At 39.2% G+C, this 19,182-nt stretch overlaps 1 protein-coding gene across 2 annotated transcripts in view; it reads left to right on the forward strand.

The window, feature by feature from the left end:
- slc24a3 (solute carrier family 24 member 3) overlaps window positions 1-17,989 on the forward strand; it is an 88,608-nt gene extending 70,619 nt beyond the window's left edge. For both annotated transcript variants that reach the window (XM_069689838.1, XM_069689839.1), the window contains 8 exons: window positions 690-817; window positions 2,016-2,176; window positions 6,980-7,220; window positions 7,563-7,729; window positions 9,039-9,153; window positions 9,518-9,630; window positions 11,986-12,051; window positions 12,166-17,989. In XM_069689838.1, coding sequence (XP_069545939.1) covers window positions 690-817; window positions 2,016-2,176; window positions 6,980-7,220; window positions 7,563-7,729; window positions 9,039-9,153; window positions 9,518-9,630; window positions 11,986-12,051; window positions 12,166-12,315 — 1,141 coding nt within the window. In that variant the 3' untranslated portion in view covers window positions 12,316-17,989. The remainder of the gene's footprint in view (window positions 1-689; window positions 818-2,015; window positions 2,177-6,979; window positions 7,221-7,562; window positions 7,730-9,038; window positions 9,154-9,517; window positions 9,631-11,985; window positions 12,052-12,165) is intronic.
- The last annotated feature ends 1,193 nt before the right edge of the window (window positions 17,990-19,182 follow it).

Genomic DNA, 19,182 nt, shown 5'->3' on the forward strand with positions numbered 1-19,182 from the left:
ACCACAAATGTTACAAAATGTTTTCAAAGACCTTCATTAGAGGGATTGGCAAACAAATGACACCTACATATTAAAGCTTATGCTAAACACAACACTTAACGACCCCAAAAAAGGCAGCTTGAATATAGGTTGATATTTCATAGGGAGGGTGGAGTCCAGAACTGTGGCATTTCCATGGCTTTGACCAGGGACAGAGCTCGATTAATGGGAGAGATTAATCATATCTAAAATAGTGGAGCCCATGAACTAAAAACATTTAAAAACAGGGATGAGGGATGAATGCCAAGGAGGCCAGACAGAGGCTTAATTTTGTGCAACAATTGGGTGATGTCCTCTGGGGAAACAGGAGAAAAGGACCTCAGGATTGTGAAGCCTGAAATACCAATTATATTATGGTTTGGGGGAATACTTACTCTGCTGTTACTGACTCGTCCAAAAAACATTTTCAAAAAGTTATTGTATTTGCTTTTAGAGAAGACACTTGATCATAAAATTTGGGGGAAAAAGAAAAAGTACATAAAATAGGAACTACAGAATTATTTTAAAACATAATAAATTTTCCCAATTATAAAATAGTCTTTGCTACAGCTTACAACAACAAAATAAAAATGGTACAACAATCTGAAGTCATTTGGCAGTTGCACATGCATTGAACATTACGTAAAGTTAACCTGATCCAACCCTTACAGGTTGAACTCCCACATTGTTCGCTTTCTGGAGAGGCGAAAGAAGAACTTGTCCAATTTCAGGAATGGTGCAGACAATAACGGGGAACTGGACGATGGCTGTGATGCTACGGCTGTTCTCTTGAAGAAAGGTGTGATTTATGTTGAAGTGGGTTGAAACAGATGTACACATTCAGTGGGCAGATACATAAATTGCTGCCCACCTACTTGAACCACAAATGTTTTTTTTATTTCTGTTTGTTTTACCTATTAAACAAGAGAAAGTACATGTTGGTAGGCATATTTTATAACTTTGGACAGAAATAGGCTATCTATTTCTTCCTGCTTGCAGTCTTTATGCTAGACTAAACTAATCACCTCCAGACTCATAAAAGGTCTTCCCAGTATATTTCATCCTGGCATACAATGGCAGATCAAAAAGTTCCATGATTGCTCCAGTTGCATGCTAACTGTGCAGCAATGTGACATGCGTGGAGCTGGAGAAAGCTATAACCCTCGTGAGTAAGTGTTCCAAATTATGTTGCTTGATCAACCTCAGCACAGAGTTACACGCGTTTTTGTGAGTAGTGGTCCGAGTGCATCTGCGATCACTCAGTTGACATGAGCAGAGAGTGCATGTCAAATTTGTCTAAAACTCTGGAAATCGGCAACAGAAACCTTTGAAATGCTGTAACTGCTGTAACTAGCATACTGCACTGAAACAAAGAGCCTGGGAAGTGTTTTGAGTGACATTAGCATTTCTGAGGGGTGGAGGGTCACTGCCTACTACCAAAAAAGGCGCATCAGGTCAGTAGAACAACCAGGGTGGGTTTGCTTTGACATTTGCTGGGTTGTGTATTGAGAATTTGTCCCTCAGGGTCAGACTGTCAACACCAAGTGCTACTTTGATGTTCTGAGGCGTCTGAGGGAAAACATTCGGTCCAAACAACCTCAACTGTTGCACAATTGCTCTTGGGTTTTCCAACATGACAACAGGCTTTGCTTACAGCACATTTCTTTTGGATTTGACACTATGCCACTTCTTTCTGTTCCCCAAAAAATGCTACGTGCACTCTCTGGTCAAGTTTCAGGTGCATGGAGAAATCACAAACATGCCAGACCACCGGTCACAAAAACATTAAGATGTTGATCAAGCAACAAAACTTGGCATACTTACTACTAAAGGTAGTAAAGCTAAAGGTTGTAGCTTCTCCCAAAAATTTCAGTTGGAAGAATTCTGTTTAACCACTGTACCATCAAGGATCTGAGGATACTAGAAGTGTTTTAGCACAGATGTTTGAGATGGATATGGTTTTTTTTGGTGTTAGTGCGTATGTGTGTGTCCTACAGCAAACCACCACAGCAAGCCGTCGGTGCTGATGGTTGACGAGATGCTGTCAACGTACCCGCACCAGCTGTCCTTCTCTGAGGCCGGCATGAGGATAATGATCACCAGCCACTTCTCTCCTAGGACTCGCCTAACCATGGCCTCACGAATGCTCATCACTGAAGTAAGGACAAACACAAATGCACCAATCTTGCACTTTTGATTGAGAAAAAAGAGATTGCAGCCATTTTCAAATTGAAACCAACTGCAAGGTATTTCAGACAGTCTCTTTCATGAGATAATCTGGAGCTGAAGATTCTTTATATGTAGTTCGAGCATTAGGGAGGCAATGTTATTAAACTGCCAATTTATTTCCAGCCAGTGATGTTTGCTTTAAAGAGCGGATTTGTAAATTTTACCAAGGAGAAAGCTCCTCAGATTAATTTCTCTCTTTTTCAGAGGGGCAGCATTATCAAATGTTGTATGCAGTGAGGCTGCTGCACAATCAAGAAAATTATCCACTTGTGTAAAGTTGAGGTAGCTGCCCGCCATATGGCATTAAAGTATAGCAAAACTGGAATCACTTCCTTAATTTTGGGTACAGCAATAACACAGACATCTACTGAAAATTAGTTTTCCCCCAAATGCTGTGTAGTCCATTATTGTAAATTAAAATGTTCAGACAAACAAAATTCAGACAAAAGAAGGTTTTAAATATTTAGTTTCCATGCTTACTGTTATGTGGTGGAGTGAACTGGACCCAAACGCAGACACGGGTAACGGTTCAAAAACAGTATTTATTAGTACAGGGTCAGGTGCCTAATGTTTTTTTTTCCGACGGTCTCCTTCCTCGTCCTTGAGTCGGGAGGGAAACTCCACCGACTTCTCACGAGAGGGCGGAGCCAGCTGGTGCGAACACGAACCGAGTTCTGGTCCGGGCAATGTCTGGGCGAGAGTCGTAGACACGGCAGTCAGGCTGGTTGGAAGGCAGATGGACAGGCAGTACGTGGAGTGGGGCGCAGCGTCGCTGGGGGAATCCCAAGGTCCTCCACAGCGGGCAGCAAGCTGACGTAGTTCTTGCGGAAAATCCCGAGGTCCGCCACAAACACCGCAGAGCAGCTGTGGCGACCCCGCACTCAGCCCTGGCAGGATCGGGCGGGAGCCGTAGACACATCAGTACAGGACAGCACCGACTGGTCGCACTGACTGGTAGCAGAACGGGGAGAGGAACCGGAACCGGTGGACAGCTGGTGTGACTGGCGACAGATTGTGGGTGACTGGCAGTTTGGACTGACAACTAATGACTGCAGGAACCAGGTTGATATAGTCCAAGGAGGTGATCAGTGAAGTGAGCCACCTGCAGGTGGTGATCAGTGGGAGTGGTGGCAGCTGCTCATGCCCATGTGGCTATGGGAGGTGACTGGAGGCGGGGAGAGAAGGACACAGAACACATGGGAAAACAATAACAAACAGACAGGGGAATGACAACACACGAGGAGAGGTGATTGGGGACAAAATAGAGGGAGACACACTAGGGTCAGACAGGGATCCTGACACTTACGTGGTAAAAGTCAGAGAATTCAGTAAAAAAAAAAAACTGAGGAAGGGGCAGATGGGTGATAAACAACAACAATAAACTGAGACTTACTAAAGGTAAGGCTTTTAAATGAGCAGAACTAAGTGTCAAAATGATTGTTGAGCTTTTGTGGAAAAATGCTGCAAAACCTTCACCATGGCCAGAATTTTGAGGAATGTGATGATGACTGGGAGAAGGTGATTAATTTAGACTAAAATATTGTCCCTGCTGGAACCAGGGGTGTGTTTCACAACAGCAGAATTAAGATATCCAGGATAATAGAGAAATGCCAGGCTTGACCTAGTCAGTGCATCCTGGTTTAATCTGTTTCACAATTGCCAAGCCTGGCTGATCAGGTGCGGCTAGTTCAAGCCAGGTGTAATTTATCCATTAAATGGGCATTCACGAGGTTGATCATAGATTCACTGATGGAGCAATGGAAAAGAGGCGGGCCGTATGCTTAAATCATTTGTAGACTTTAATGCCTTAAAAGTGAGCAGAGCAAGTTAATGGTACTCATATTATTCACCATGAAGATTACAAACCCCACTCTCTCTCTCTCTTTCTCTCTGTGTATGTGTCTGCGCACACACACAAATACACACACATATAATCTGTAATTCATTGTACCTGCAATTTGGTCAAATTCCTCCTTAATATCGCACATAATACTTCTGTGAGAAGATAATGAAGATGCGAGAATATTGTTTCAATGCCAAATACAGTCTTCTAATGGAGCTACAAATACTGGCTTTGTTCAGATTTTCAGCATCTCCTGCTGCATAAAGACACACATGTCACTTGAATTTGGTTTTAGCCCAGAACAGATCATCTGTAGGACGGTGCTTTGCGGCGCTGAATCATTGGACCGATCATGCTGGCGGTCATTAAGAAAAGCCAAGTGGTCCAACCTGTCCAGAAACACTCTTTTCCATCAGAAAGCCTGTATATCATCAATGACATCATCAAGGGCACTTGATTGTAAAGGGAGAAACACCCATGATTTAATACTTTATTGCCATCATGACTTAATTTAAAACAAATTCACAATTTCATTATCTGTTTTTTAATCCTCTCAATAACTGCAATAAAATATTCGTCAAACTTCAAGTAACAATGAAATCAGCAGCCTTCATGACATTTTATTATTTATTCTAAAGCAAAATGGCCAACTTCCATAAGGACATGGAATAACTGTAATAAATTGGTTTCTGATCAAAGGTTTAATCCGGATTTAAAAGTACCAGGATTGATTAGGCCTGGCTGTTAGTCTGATCTTGACCAGGCTCGATGCACAGAATGAATCTCCATGGTAACTTCTGTGCCACTGCTTTCATGAAACAGAACCAAGACTTAATTAAACCAGAATACCTGAAAAATCATGGCTTAATCCCTTATCCATGTTTTGTGAAACAGGCCCCTGAGGGGAGGGGTATGCTTGCAACAAACTAGTTCCTACAGTCACTTCTCTTGAAAAGTGTACTTTTATTTTCATTTGTGTAATGTAATGTAATGTAATGTAATGTAATGTAATGTGTAACACATTATAATCATCCAAATGGAAATAAAAGTGCACTTTTTCAGTCTCTCCTCAATGACTTTCATGGGGTTTAGCTTTTATTTCATGTGAAAAGTAATACAGTTTGTGAAAAAGGGAGAGCTGAAAAAGAGAAGTTCATTTTTTTTTTTTTTTACAAAGGCATGCATAAATAACATTTAGTATTTAAAGAAATATTGAGCTTTTTCTGTCAGATAAAAATATAGTTTGTGCTGAACCATTAGAGCTGACCTACTCCCTTGTCTGTATGTGTGAGCTTCAATTCAATTCAATTCAATTCAATTCAATTTCATTTATATAGCGTCAAATCACAACACAGGTTATTTCATGTCACTTAAGACATTAAAGTCCTTACAACAGAACTTTACAGTATTATACAGAGAAACCCAACAATTCAACAATTCCCACATGAACTAGGAGTGAAAAACTCCTCTTTAAGGGAGAAAAACCTCCAACAGAGGGAAGGAAAAACTACCTCTTAAAGGAAGAAACCTCCGACAGAACCAGACTTAGAGGTGGGCGGCCATCTGCCTCGACTGGTTGGGGTGAGAGGAGAGCAGAGAGAGAAAAGGACAGCATAGAGATCCAAAACATGAACTGTTGGTGTGGCTGACAATCACAGAGCAGAGACATGCAGCTCCATGACGGGACATCTGCAAAAGAAAGAACAGAAACTACATGAGCGAGGGATCTGTATAGAGAGGCAACAGACAATAAGGAAAAACTATGGGAGAAAAAGCATGAAGTGAATGCGATGTAATTGTGAGATATGAGTGTATAGAGAGTGAAAGAGTGAGAGGAAAGAAGCTTAGTGCATCACATTAAGTCCCCTGGCAGCCTAGGCCAATAACAGCATAACTAAAGGATGGTTCAGGGCCACCTGAGCCAGCTCTTACGATAAGCTTTATCAAAAAGGAAAGTTTTAAGTCTAACCTTGAAGCTAGAGAGGATTTCTCCCCCTCAAACCCAAACTGGTAGCGTTCCACAGCAGAGGAGCCCTAAAACTGAAGGCTCTGCCTCCCATTCTACTTTTGGAAACTCTGACAACCATAAGCAGGCCAGCATTCTGAGTGCTTTTTCAGGATGATATAGTTCTATAAGATCTCTGACATAAGATGGAGCCTGGTCATGAAGAGCTTTGTAAATCAGTAATTTGGACATTCTGACAACAAGGAATTACAATAATCCAGCCTGGAATTAACAAATGCATTAATTTGCTTTTCTGCATCATGCTGAGGAAGGATTTTCCCAATGTTATTTATATTATGTAGATGAAAGAAGGCACTCCTTGAGACTTGCTTTATATGGTGGCTAAAGGACAAATCTTCATCAAAGATGACTCCAAGGTTTGTCAGTGGTGCTGGAGGCTAAGACAATGTCATCCAGAGTAACTAAGTGATTAGAGAAATAGTTTCTGAGGTGTTTAGGACCAAGTACAATAACTTCCGTTTTGTCTGAATTTAGAAGCAGGAAATTGTTGGTCATCCAGGCCTTTATGTCTTTAAGACAGGCTTCAAGTTTTACTAACTGATTTGTTTCATCTGGTTTTAAAGATATAGCTGTGTGTCAGCTGTATAACAATGGAAGTTGATGCAATGCTTCCTGATGATATCTCCATATGGAAGTACTAATTAAAGGGAAGACTTCCTTGAGGAGTTTTGTTAGGATGGGATCCAAGAGACAGGTAGATGATCCAGATGAGGAAATAATTGCAATTAGCTCGGAGAGCTCAACACGAGAGAAATGTTCAAGGTACAAATATGGTCCCACAGTCGCTTCCAGGGCTGCTGTGCCTAGCAACACAGCTTGTGCATGACTAGTTACTCATGTTTTTCTGTGTCGGTGATGTACAGAGGCAGCGTCTAATCAACACAAGGACTTTCACCAATGGAGACTCTGATGTCCAAGGGAAAGGAGGAAGTAGGCGGGGCATGGAAAACGGGCTGTCCAGAGCCGAGAAGGGCGTAAATGTTCCCCATGATGACCAAGACGGAGGAAATGAGACAGAGAACGAGGACAACGAGAACAACGAGAATGACGAAGAGGAAGAAGAAGAGGATGGGGAGGGACCCTTTGTACCTTTCCAGTGCCCAGGTAACTTCTGGACATATGGATTATTGGGTTTCTGTCACTCCTGCTCTTTCCAAGGGTGAGTTTTGACAGGTATAGACCTACACAGAGGAGGGAATTGCCCCTTACTCTAGACATATTATCATCCACCAGGGATTATGTGCATTTTAGATTTTTGCATAAATAAAAAATCCTGGGTGGATGTAAACAGGAATTAATTTTCCTTTCCTTTCCAATTTTGTTCAAATCCAAATTAAAATTTGTGATACATTTAGAGGTGTAAGAAGGCACATTCCTGGACCCAACAATATAGTCAATGTTGGTCTAAACCCCTTGTTATGCTGTATCTTGCCCGCATTTCTGCAGTGGGCATGTTCAACAAGCTGAAGTGGTTACTGGCCTGGCCTCTGTGCCTACTGCTGTACTTCACCATCCCAAACTGCTCCACGCCTCGCTGGGAGAACTGGTTCATGCTGTCCTTCGTTTGCTCCACTCTCTGGATCGCTGCTTTCTCCTACATCATGGTCTGGATGGTAAGTGACAAAGGGGAAAAAAGTTTGAGAAAGGCACAATATTATTAATATCAAGTAAAGTGGATTTGTTTGAAGTGTGGAAGGAAATTTCAAAACCAAAGGAGAGCAGAGTGGAAGGTCTGCTGCTGGTAAGGGTGCATTTGTTAATTATGAAAACATAAGGGCAATTTACCGTGGTCACTCATTGACAAGTGCAGACAAAATCGATGGAAAGAGACTGCAAACAGTCAACACCACTTTTATTCTTTTCATTTGAACACCTGAGTAATGTGAAGAGAACAAAACAAAAAAGTACAAAAAGGCAGCGGCAGCTGGAAAGCTAAAGCAACCTCTATTATTTACCACTTCAGTACTATATATCAAATATTTTTACCATAAAAGATGGTCTGATCTCATAGAAAATCCAACTAGTTGAATTGCATGTACCTTGAGGGAGCGCACATAGCTAAAGCTCTAAGCATTAAGGGCTATTCAATGCCTAAGCGGAATGGCTGCAAAGGAAGATCACTGGTAATTCATAGAATGTATTTAACGGCTACAAATAAATCTTAAGCTTTGTTCAGACCAAACGTGAAGCGAATCACTCCCGCAGAGTGATTACGTACAAAGTCAATGCAAAGGCGACGCGAAAGGATGCAAATTCCCGCCGGGCGACGCAAAAGGATGCGAATTTGCATCCGCACAAGTTTATATATATATAAGTAACTTGAGTGTCCGTACTCGCGTGAGTATGAACACGGTTTTACACTAACAGAAAAATGTTAATAGACATAGTAGAACATGCAAGACCACCAATAGACATACTAGCAGTAGGCTATCTGGCCCGCAAGGCGTAGATTTGTTCCCTCATAAGGTAGTTTTCTGTTCTTTGTGCTGTGGCATAGTTTTTTATTTTGTAATGGACCCATGGATATATAGACATCAATCACTACATTACTGGGATACTGCAGAAAACGTAAAAAAAATAATTTTCTCTGATATTTTGTTGGTGTCTTTTTTTTGGTGATTTCTTGCTTTTTTCCTTTGGTATGTCCTGCTGACCAAATCCCGTAATGTTCCCGTCCTAATGGGGTTGAAGCTCGGCAGAGCTGCAGAGTGAAGTTATAATTGTGTGAGGGTTCCTCACTGTGAGTCAAGTCAAAAAATAAAGATGTTTATGTACAAATACAAATTTAAATTCAATTTGGGCTCAAACCCATCTCACTCTGTTCTTATTGTTCTCCTATCTTTCTGTCTCCACCAGTAGTTTTGACATGGTTGCCAAAACATAATCATTAACAGTCTGCTTCTGTCTTTGTGTGTCTCTCAGGTAACAATAATAGGCTTTACACTTGGTATCCCAGATGTCATTATGGGCATTACCTTCCTGGCAGCTGGCACCAGCGTCCCTGACTGTATGGCCAGCCTTATAGTGGCCCGGCAAGGTAATCAAACACAAAAACATACATTGGAACACACTCACATTCTCTATTAAATAATGGTACAAATGGCCCCCCCAAAAAAAAGTGAGGGCAGTGATCTAGTCGCTGCTTTATCCTTTCTTTTGGTCTATCCTCCGCTTCACTGTTTCTTTTGGACATTAGTTGAACTTATAGCTACACTGAATTCTTCTGAGTCCACCTGGAAGTAGGTGGAGGAGGAGGGTTGGAGGTAACCCATCTCCTCCCCTATGAACCTTCTTGGCCCCTCGATGCTCACTGCCTTTTCCTTTCATGCTGTCTCTCTATAATTTCTCTGAACTTCTCTCTTTCTGCTGCCTCATAAATACACCTCTGTCTTTATTTTCAGGAATGGGAGACATGGCGGTGTCCAACTCCATCGGTAGTAACGTGTTTGACATCCTGGTGGGGCTCGGTCTCCCTTGGGCACTGCAGACCCTGGCTATTAACTATGGCTCTGACGTGAGTAGGACTCTGCTCCTTAATCTTAGTGCCTGATGTGTGACTACCAGTTTACAGTTTTTTACATTAGTGTAGAACAAGACTGAAGACATCAAAACTATAAAACAACACATTTTGATTTATGTAATAAACAAAAAATGTAAAACAAACAAAACATATTTTAGATTATGCAAAGAAGTCACCTACTTTCACACCTTTCCTTTCACTCTGCTGTCCAACTCATCCCAAACTATCTCAGTTGAGTTTAGGTTGTGTGGTTGTGGTGGCCAGGTCATCTGATGTAGTACTTCATCCTTCTGGTCAAACAGTCCTTAGGCCGGAGATATACTTGCTGTTGGACCACACGTTTGCATTTACAACCATACACGTTGTGAACGTTATTGCTCACATACTTGACAAGGTACTACACATGTTACTGGAGTACACCACTAGAGGGCACACCAGAGCACCTCAAGACGGGAACTGAGATGGTACCGAAATTCCTGATTTGCACAGTGTAAACAATGAGCACGGTGACACTCGAGGACATAGGCATTCAGTGAATGTTTACAAGAATTTAAAAAAAAATAATTCCATTAACATTAAGTATGTCAGCTGAGGGAACAATAATTGGATTATGTTGCTTTCAAAATCAACATAAATGTAGCATTCTTCCTATCACATTGTTTTTGGGCAGTAACGGTTAATTTTGTTAGCAGGCTAGCTTGCCAAAAATGTAAACAACAACAACAACAACAACAACAATAACTTACCAGTGCTGACTTTCACAGTCTTTCAACATTTGTTGTAAAAACTTAAAACAAATCAACTCAAAGCACAATAGTACACTGCAGGAATGCAAACACTGTCTGTTCATAACACATCATCTACTGCTTCATCTCCTTCATCTGCCTTTTAGCATCATATGAGCCAGCTCCTGAAGGAACATTGTAACATAATTTCCACAACTGCTGTATATATTCTGCGATGCACGCATCTCCTCCCTGACCTCAGCCAGCCTCTGGAGGAGGGTGGAGTGAGCAGGATCCATCTCCGGGCATCACTTCCTCTTTCTTTGGACTGAAGGTGTTTTGGATGAGTCAGAGGGCTCAATGGCGGACTCAGACGACAGCTCAGATGTTGACAGTAGACGGATCGACTGACTTCAAGAAATGAAACATCACCTTTGCTATATTGAAAACTTGCCATATTTTCTGGAAAAATTGGTCTCTGTGGACCGGTGATTGACAAAATTCCTCAGCCAGCTCAGACATCTAATGACTGGTGGACAAAATGCACCGTCGGCTTCATCTCCACATAGTTTTTTCATAATACATGTTTATTCTGGATAAATCATAAAAAATTACACCAGCAAAGACCCGCTACACACAAACACACAAATTGGCAATTTTTGTGCAGCGCAAGGGGCTTTTCCTACACGCAAGTTACAATTTCTGTGGCTCAATCTGAAGCCAGCAGCACCGTGGAAAAACGCAATAGGGGATGTGTAAATAAAGATAAGCCAGTGCAGTTAAATTTTGGTGTCAATTTTGAAGAGAACTTGAGCCTGCGCCTGCTCAAACCAGGTGAAAGTAGCTGTTTTGGTGGCTTTAGTGGGCAAGAGCACACATAGACAAACCTATCCACAAACCCAAAGACAGGTTTGGTGGAAGTCCTACGCATTTAAATTCCATTTACATAAATGATCCCAAGAAGATTTGTTTTTAATATAACCTTCTGATTAAGTTAATCATATAAAATATTAGGTTGACTCTTTTCTGTTGATTCGGATGTGAATCAGGCAGTTTGCGCACATCATGATGCAATAGCCACAGTGGTTTAAAGGGAATGAAAGGAACTCATTTGATTGGCCACGATCGAAGTCGGCTGACTCACCTTCTAATTACTTATTCTTCCAACTGCAGCACTGGGCCATGTTGCGCCATGGCTGTGACTGCGCATCTCATCACCAAAATACCAAACAAGTTGGTCACAACTACTTACACTTTCACTGCACCAGTGCTTGCACTGCCCTGCGCCTAGGCTGATGAAAATATCACCCTTAGTTTTCTTTCTTTGGGCCATCTTCATGAGAGCCCATATCATCAGCCCGTTTTTTTGTTTTTTTTACTTTCAAAGTTCATTGACGTTTCTTGACTGACTGACCTTCATGGCTTACAGTACTGATGGACTGTGGTTTGTCTTTGCTTAGTTAGTGTACATTGTACAGTGTCACCTCCAGAAATCCAGTAAAGTCCAGGCCTCTGTGTGTCGTAAAGGTCCTTTCATTAGGGACCAATAGCGTATTTTGGCAGATGGTCATAATAGTCTAATTAGTGTATAGAAGTAGTAATGTCTCACATTTTCTTCTTGCAGATCAAACTTAACAGCAAAGGGCTCATCTTTTCTGTTGGGCTTCTGCTGGCATCTGTGTTTCTGACGGTGAGTCCGTGAAAGGTCTGCTTTGAGCCGCTTCATCCCATAATTCTCTTTATTGATCTGTCTACTGATCGGCTCATCTCTGTGGTCCCTCCCCTTTGCTCCCTGTCCACTCAGGTGGTGGGAGTTCATCTAAACAAGTGGACATTAGACCGACGTCTGGGTGTCGTATGTCTCCTACTCTACTCTGTCTTCCTGTGTTTCTCCTGCCTCATCGAGTATAACATCTTTACCTTTGTCAACCTTCCAACTTGCCGGGATGACTGAGTTGCACACAACACACAAACATATCAATACTGTGCATGCACCCACACTCACACAGGAAGTGGTCTTTGCAAGGAATTAAGAGTGAAGTATTACAAATGAGTAATACTCGTGGGGTCCAATGACAGAATGACAACCAGTAGGTCTAATTCTTAACTTAATCAGTAAGAATTAATTGCAAATACCATTTGGCACGGGTCTGATTCTCACTCTGTTTCCTGCCTATTGTCTCTTATGTGAGAAGAGATCCCACTTTGTACTTTTTTAAAATGCTTGTTTTTCGGCTCAGTGCAATGTAGAGCTGTTCTGATGTTTACTCCCAACCAGACTAGAGCGTGGGAATGATTCTAGAAACAGAACGATTCTAAAAGATTCTAAAATCTAGAGATTTTATGACTCATTACAAGCCCTCATTAAGGGAAACACAGAGCACAACAACTAGAGATGCAGAAACACATACTCCTCGTGTGACTACTGCTCGCTTTTGATGTAAGGACCTTTTATTTTAAAATCTCCTTTAGGTGCAATGTTTTCCTTGCTGCTATATTTTCCTCACACTAAAGGTTTTTTTTTTATTATTTTTTTTTATCTACAACCTGAGAGTAATAATTATAAAAGCAATGATATAGAGGGGTGGGATGTATAAGTAGATGTATCGGGGTAGTTTAGCACTGTGGGGTAGATAATGGTTAATAGTTAGGGCCTCGTGTCAGAGTCTTCAGGCTGAGAACAGGATCTGTTAAGCAGATGAGAAATTTTTTCAAACACCATTATCTTAGGACAATTTCTACTTTTATCATGTGATTAAGTCTGTAAGTCAACAGACTTGACTTTTCCATTTATGAAATACAGACCTTCTACACATCACCTTTTTATGAATTAACTCACAGCTGTACATTTTGTTTGTATTAATGAGCTTTATGGGGATTTTTTTTTCTTCATTTTTATTTCTGTAAATATCACACCTCTGTAAGTACATCCAGATGTCCTATTTATTATTTATTCATGTCATATGCACATTTCTACACTGGAGGTCACAAAACCACCCAGGCAGGTTTTACTTCTGGAGCCAGGGTTGCTGAAATCAACACAAAACAAGCAACAAGTGTAAAAAAAAAAAAAAAAGCACAATTTCTTTGGAAGTTGTTGTGTTGATTTTTTTTTTACTTGAATGTGTAGTTTTTTGTTCATGTAAAATACAGAATTCAAACTTGCACTGAAGAGCTTCACATGGAGATAAGGCGTCTCCTAATAATGCTGATTATGAGCAAAGCATCCTTGTAAAATGAAGCTGGCTCGTATGGAATTCATTCATTCGTTGTTGTACTAGTCTGGCACCCAGGGACAAAGAATAACGGACTGCTGCTTTTTCTCCTCTTTAAGACACTGACCAAGCAGACTCAAAACAGCATTGGCATTATTTGAAACAACAGCTGGACGAGGTATTTCCCATGTGGTGAATGGATGCTGCTTCACTCCTCTATGGAAACCACAGTGGAAGTTAGATATTTAACAGGTTAAAATTGCATGAGTTTTTAAGGTAGGGGGATTGGGGATGGGGGGGCTTTGTATTTCGCAATGCCTAATGTCTATATTTGTCCAGATATTGTACGTTTCTGGCATATAAATATTTCTACTAGTTTTTAGAGCATGTTAAATGTGGTTTGTGAAACCCTCTAGGGGATTTTTATTCCACTGTGGTACATCAAAGTCGTACTGTTCCTCAAAGACTTCCACCAGAAGTTACCGGTCGTCACTGTTAATTGTTACGCACTATCAAAATGTCAGCTTTTACTCCAGATAGGGTCCTTTCAAATATCAAATGCCCTATTCATTCGATTTTCTCTCTCAATGAGGGAAGATAATTGCTGAAACAAAAAAAATAAGTCATATGTATTCCATGTATTACTAATAAGGAAAAGATAATACATAGGTCATTTAAAATCGGAGAAATATTGTCTTTTGAATGTACAAATAATTAATGTTGTTTATGTTCATCATATGCATTTATTTATTTCATAGTCACAGGCAGACCTCTCTGTTATGACCGGAAAGCAGGGTTTGAATCTTTATGTGATGCAATAACTATAAGCTTTCACATATGTAAATATGCCACTTTAATGATTAAAGATCAATTTATATAGTAGTACAGTTTAAAAAGATGTATTAAAATTCCAAATGATGTCTGTTAATATCAGCTTATTATTTGTAATTAATTGATTTATCATCCACTACTCAATCAAAACTGGACTGTTATCAAGAGAATCTTACAGCTCTAAACCTCATAATGGAATTACTAAATACCTGAACCTTTCTACAAAGCCAAGTAAAAAAAAAAGTATTGATATTGATAGGATAAAATGTCAGTCCAAGTAGAATTTGATATTTACAAGCTGAGGTGATAGTTTTATTTATTGGTAGCACGTTGAATCAGGGTGGAAATGTTTATTTCCTCATTTCTTTGAAAGTTTCCATGAAATAGCTTTGTAATGTGGTGCCCATTTCTACCAGAAAAAGAAAACAACTATTAAAAGTTTAGAATGAAAAAGGGGAGCAAATTGATACACATTTTTTGTATGTTCTAAGTAATTTTACATGTTGCCAAATAGAATTGTATAAACTCTAATCCATTTAGACTGCTCATTACATCCAGTCAAGCTTACATATCAAAGTGTTTCAAGATTTAAGAAAAATATATAAAAGTAGTAATCAGTAAAGTACGCAAGAATTATTGAGCAAAAACATATATATAGACAACCACATATTTACAATAAAATCACATAACATAAAGGCTTGTGCCTCCAACCAATGCATCTTTTCACTCCCTCCCATTTTCTCCTTCAGTCATCTGCTACAGCTGTACTTTTGCCTCCGTCCTGCTTCTCTGTCACTTCCTCTGCTCTGGCCTCCGCTCACATTTCAGCTTCTCTACTACACTGCCTGCCCTGTCGAATAGGACTTAGAGTTTATAAAATTGCTCCCCTTTTAAAACCTTGCTGCCATACATCAGAGACCCACCTCCCCAACTCTCCCAAAGTAACCTCCTCCTCATCATTATGAGCATTACTTCTCTTTCTTTCTTTGATCAGACAAGTCTTTTGAACAAATTTCAAAAATTTGCATGAAACGGACAATTCATTTTTTGTTTGAGCCATATTACCCAATGGGTGAAGGTTTACGTACACTCTGGGTTAGTCAGTGGCAGCTGCTATTAATTCTCCCCGTTTAACATTTTTTACAACCCTTTTTTCCAGAAATAATTTGTATCACCACACTTTTGTATTATCAGTGTTAATTTACTTAAATATAATGATATTTTCAATGATTACTTACATTTACAACATTCCTTTGAGGTAACCCTGTCTAAATAATATGTGTCTGTGAAAGAATTTGTCAGTTGTCTTTGACATTGACAGCTTTCACATGTCATGGTGGCCTGCCTCTAGGAAGAAGAAAACAATCGGTGCATGTACAATACCCAGTATCTTTGTATAAAAATGGATCTTTCAAATATTGTTTATTTTACAAATATACTGTATGTTTCCTTGCATATTCCTATGAAATGAGTGTGTTATCTGTAATGTTACTGTGCAATATTCACGTTACAAATTGCAGGACTGTTTCCGTTCATCCAATGATAGTCCCAAAAACCCGATCACCCTTTCTTGCCTCATTGTTGACATCTACCCGGTTCTTGTTCTGCAATTGTTGTGCTGTCATAATCAGGTTTCTTATTTATATGCTTTAATCAAAGGTGTAGTGCAAAACAATATAACTCTCCTCGCCTCTCAAAAAAAAAAAAAAAAAAAAAAAATGCCCAAAAAAACCCAGCAGCAGTCTGCATTTTCCAGCTGTTGTGTAAATGGGAAACACTGCAAATTAGGAGACACTAAATACACATTGAGATACAAAGGCAAAATTGTAGAAATATAAAGTCATGGTTATGATGGTAAAATTTTGTTAGGCGAAACTTTAAGAGAGGTCAGATTGAGGATCTCATCAAAATGATGAGATACGTTATAAAATGTATGCGAATAGAAGCACAATTTTCAGGTAAAAAACAGATAATGCAGGAATACAACTGCTTGACCGAGCAGACTCTTTGCCGAGGTTCCAACTAAAAATAGTTATTAAAAGTTGTACTCGCATGGGTCTACCTATACACAGTATTTGGATTAAAAAGTCATCCTTTTTGCTAAAATTCTTGTTTTAACTCAGCATTTAGTTTTATTATCTCATAAATGGACTGAAAATCACATTTGATTGTAGTCACTCATAATATACACACACAATTTGGATTTAAAAATGTATTCTAATTCTTACGTACTATCTCATTTTACTTAGTGTCTTGAGTATTTGACTTTAAAAATGACTTACCATGTTGAGTTATGATGGGTAATTTATCTTTATTCCTGGCAGAAGTGGACCTCTGTGAATTATTCCAAAGAACTGCAACTATCTTTATGAATGAGTTTCATTTAACCCAATATAAATGTTACTTATGTGTAACATTCATAATTGGAAACTTTATTTGTTAAATATAGAATTTGTACAAAATGTTTGTTTCCAGAAGCCATCCTTAGAAGTTAAAAATACATGTAATTTCTGTTTTTGTAAAATTAGCTATGGAAAAAGACAACTATGATTACTTTGTATCTCTCCCAAAACTCACAATCCTGATAACTTGTTCAAAATGGAATATCAAAACATCAACAGTGTTTTTTTAATAAAATCAGGTGGTGTATTATTATTAATATGTGTTGTAGCATTTCTCTCTCAAACAAGCATCTGCCACTAGCCTTTAAACTCTGCACTGCTCAGTGTTGGTAGGATGACAAAGATCTAAATACTTTTACTCAGTCAAATGAAAAGCTTGCTGTTCAAGACAAATTACAACAATATATCAGTCATCCATCTCTTTATAAATATACCTTTATAACCCAGGATATTTCTTTTGGTTTATCATATTCATCAGAAAACATCTGTATCATGCACTTTACCATCAAACCAACTTATGCAACGGGTGATACACCTGGTGATTTGGTTCAATACATTCTGTGCTGCTATTCACTGCTTGTACCTCCCACCTAAACATAAGGTACCATATCTATGAAACCAACCAAAACACCACAGACACTCACATTATGAAAAGAGCCGTCTTGTAGGGGAGATTTCTAAATAATTTGTGATATTCACATGGGTACTATGTTGCTGCTGTACATATGTATATAAATAGGTGTAAATGTAATTATATATTTTTGTCTCAATCTGAATATCTGTTGAATATATTTTCATAGTTCCTAGATCTCCCTTGTGCTCCCCTTTGTTTTGATGTGTTTGAGACCTCTGACGCTGTTGTTCTTTGTTTACTTGCATGGAGATATTTCAATATGATAAATTATTTATGGTGAATCTTAATGTACTTTGAAATTAAAGTCTCATGGGATTTTAGATGGCACTGGATTTAGTTTGAACTGGATGGATGTATAGGAGATGGAGAGTGAGTGTTTGCAAATGAAGTTTCATTATTTGCTTTACCTCTTCCTACATTGGAACAATTTCAATAGAATGGTTTACTTTGTGCTTAGATGTTTCAAATCGATTTTTTTTCTACCTGAGCATTAATAAAGTTGTTTTTGCTTAAGGTAATACAACCCTGTGTTGGACCCAAGTTTTATTCAGACCCACAAACTCACACATGCATGTAGTAACCTACCAATAAAAAGATGTTGGTTGGTACTTAATGGTGAAATGTACACTTTAATTATATTTTTGACTACTTCTGTCTTCTATATAGAGATATGTTCAGGCACAGTATTGAGTGTAGGTCACTCACCTTTTGGCAGTGCTCAGGCATTGTGGAGAGTAACTAAGTACACTGACTCAAGAATTGATTAGAGTAAAATTGTGAGTATTTCCATTTTATGCTACTTTATACTCCTACTCCACTACATTTCAGAGGAAAATGTACTTTCTACTCCACTACATTTTTTGACGGCTTTAGTTACTGGTTACTTTGAAGATAAGATTATCCACAATGGAAACAAGCTTTGAAAACAATGTATGACACATTGTTAAAGATCAAGATGTCTATGAGCTCCATGAGCAAATAAGTCCGTTTTTTGGTCTTTTACTACAACAAACTTCATTGTCAGATGTCCTACAATTGAGAGATAAATATGAATGGTGTGACCAAAACTGCTGTATATTGCATTATATTTCTATTGCCTTTCTAGAGTATACATACTGTATGAGACACGTTTCTGCTTCCAAGCAGACAAATGTGTCATAAATCTGTCTTTTGTGTCTGGTAGTTTTCATTTCAAATTTGGGCCACCGCTGATGCAGTATGAAGTATGACTCATGAGCACCATGTAGTGGTGATGAACTGGTGCAACAGGACTTTGATATAAGAGCACTGTTCAAATTCAAACACTGTGCAAGACATATAATCTTATTTCCACCATTTATTAAGTGCAAAATATTTCTGATATTGTTCAATGAAAGTTAATAAGGAGGAAGATGTCTCCTGAATGCAAATGACATTTTGACACCTTCAAGAATATTCTAGACATAGAAAAGCCATCTGTGAAAAATCCCTGCACAGAGACATAAATACTCACTTGGTCAAAGAAAGTTATGGCCACAAAGAAACTTCATAGTTTTCACGTGGCGCCACGTCCTTATAGCCACACCCACCTGGAGGGCGAAACAAAGCTTTGTCCCACTGCCTGCCAGCAAGTTTACCAGGCTTGTTTAGCCAAAATACTGGATAGTTGTTGGTCAAATGGATGCACAAACAAACAAAGACGTGTGCCTGGGTTGTGCTTTTACTGAATTCCGTTTGAGAAAAAAAAAAGCCAGAGAGAA

This window comes from Brachyistius frenatus, unplaced genomic scaffold (genome assembly GCF_029030835.1).
Source record: "Brachyistius frenatus isolate BFR_SWC_R1_liver_20210118 unplaced genomic scaffold, ASM2903083v1 Contig_8, whole genome shotgun sequence".
Taxonomy (NCBI): domain Eukaryota; kingdom Metazoa; phylum Chordata; class Actinopteri; family Embiotocidae; genus Brachyistius; species Brachyistius frenatus.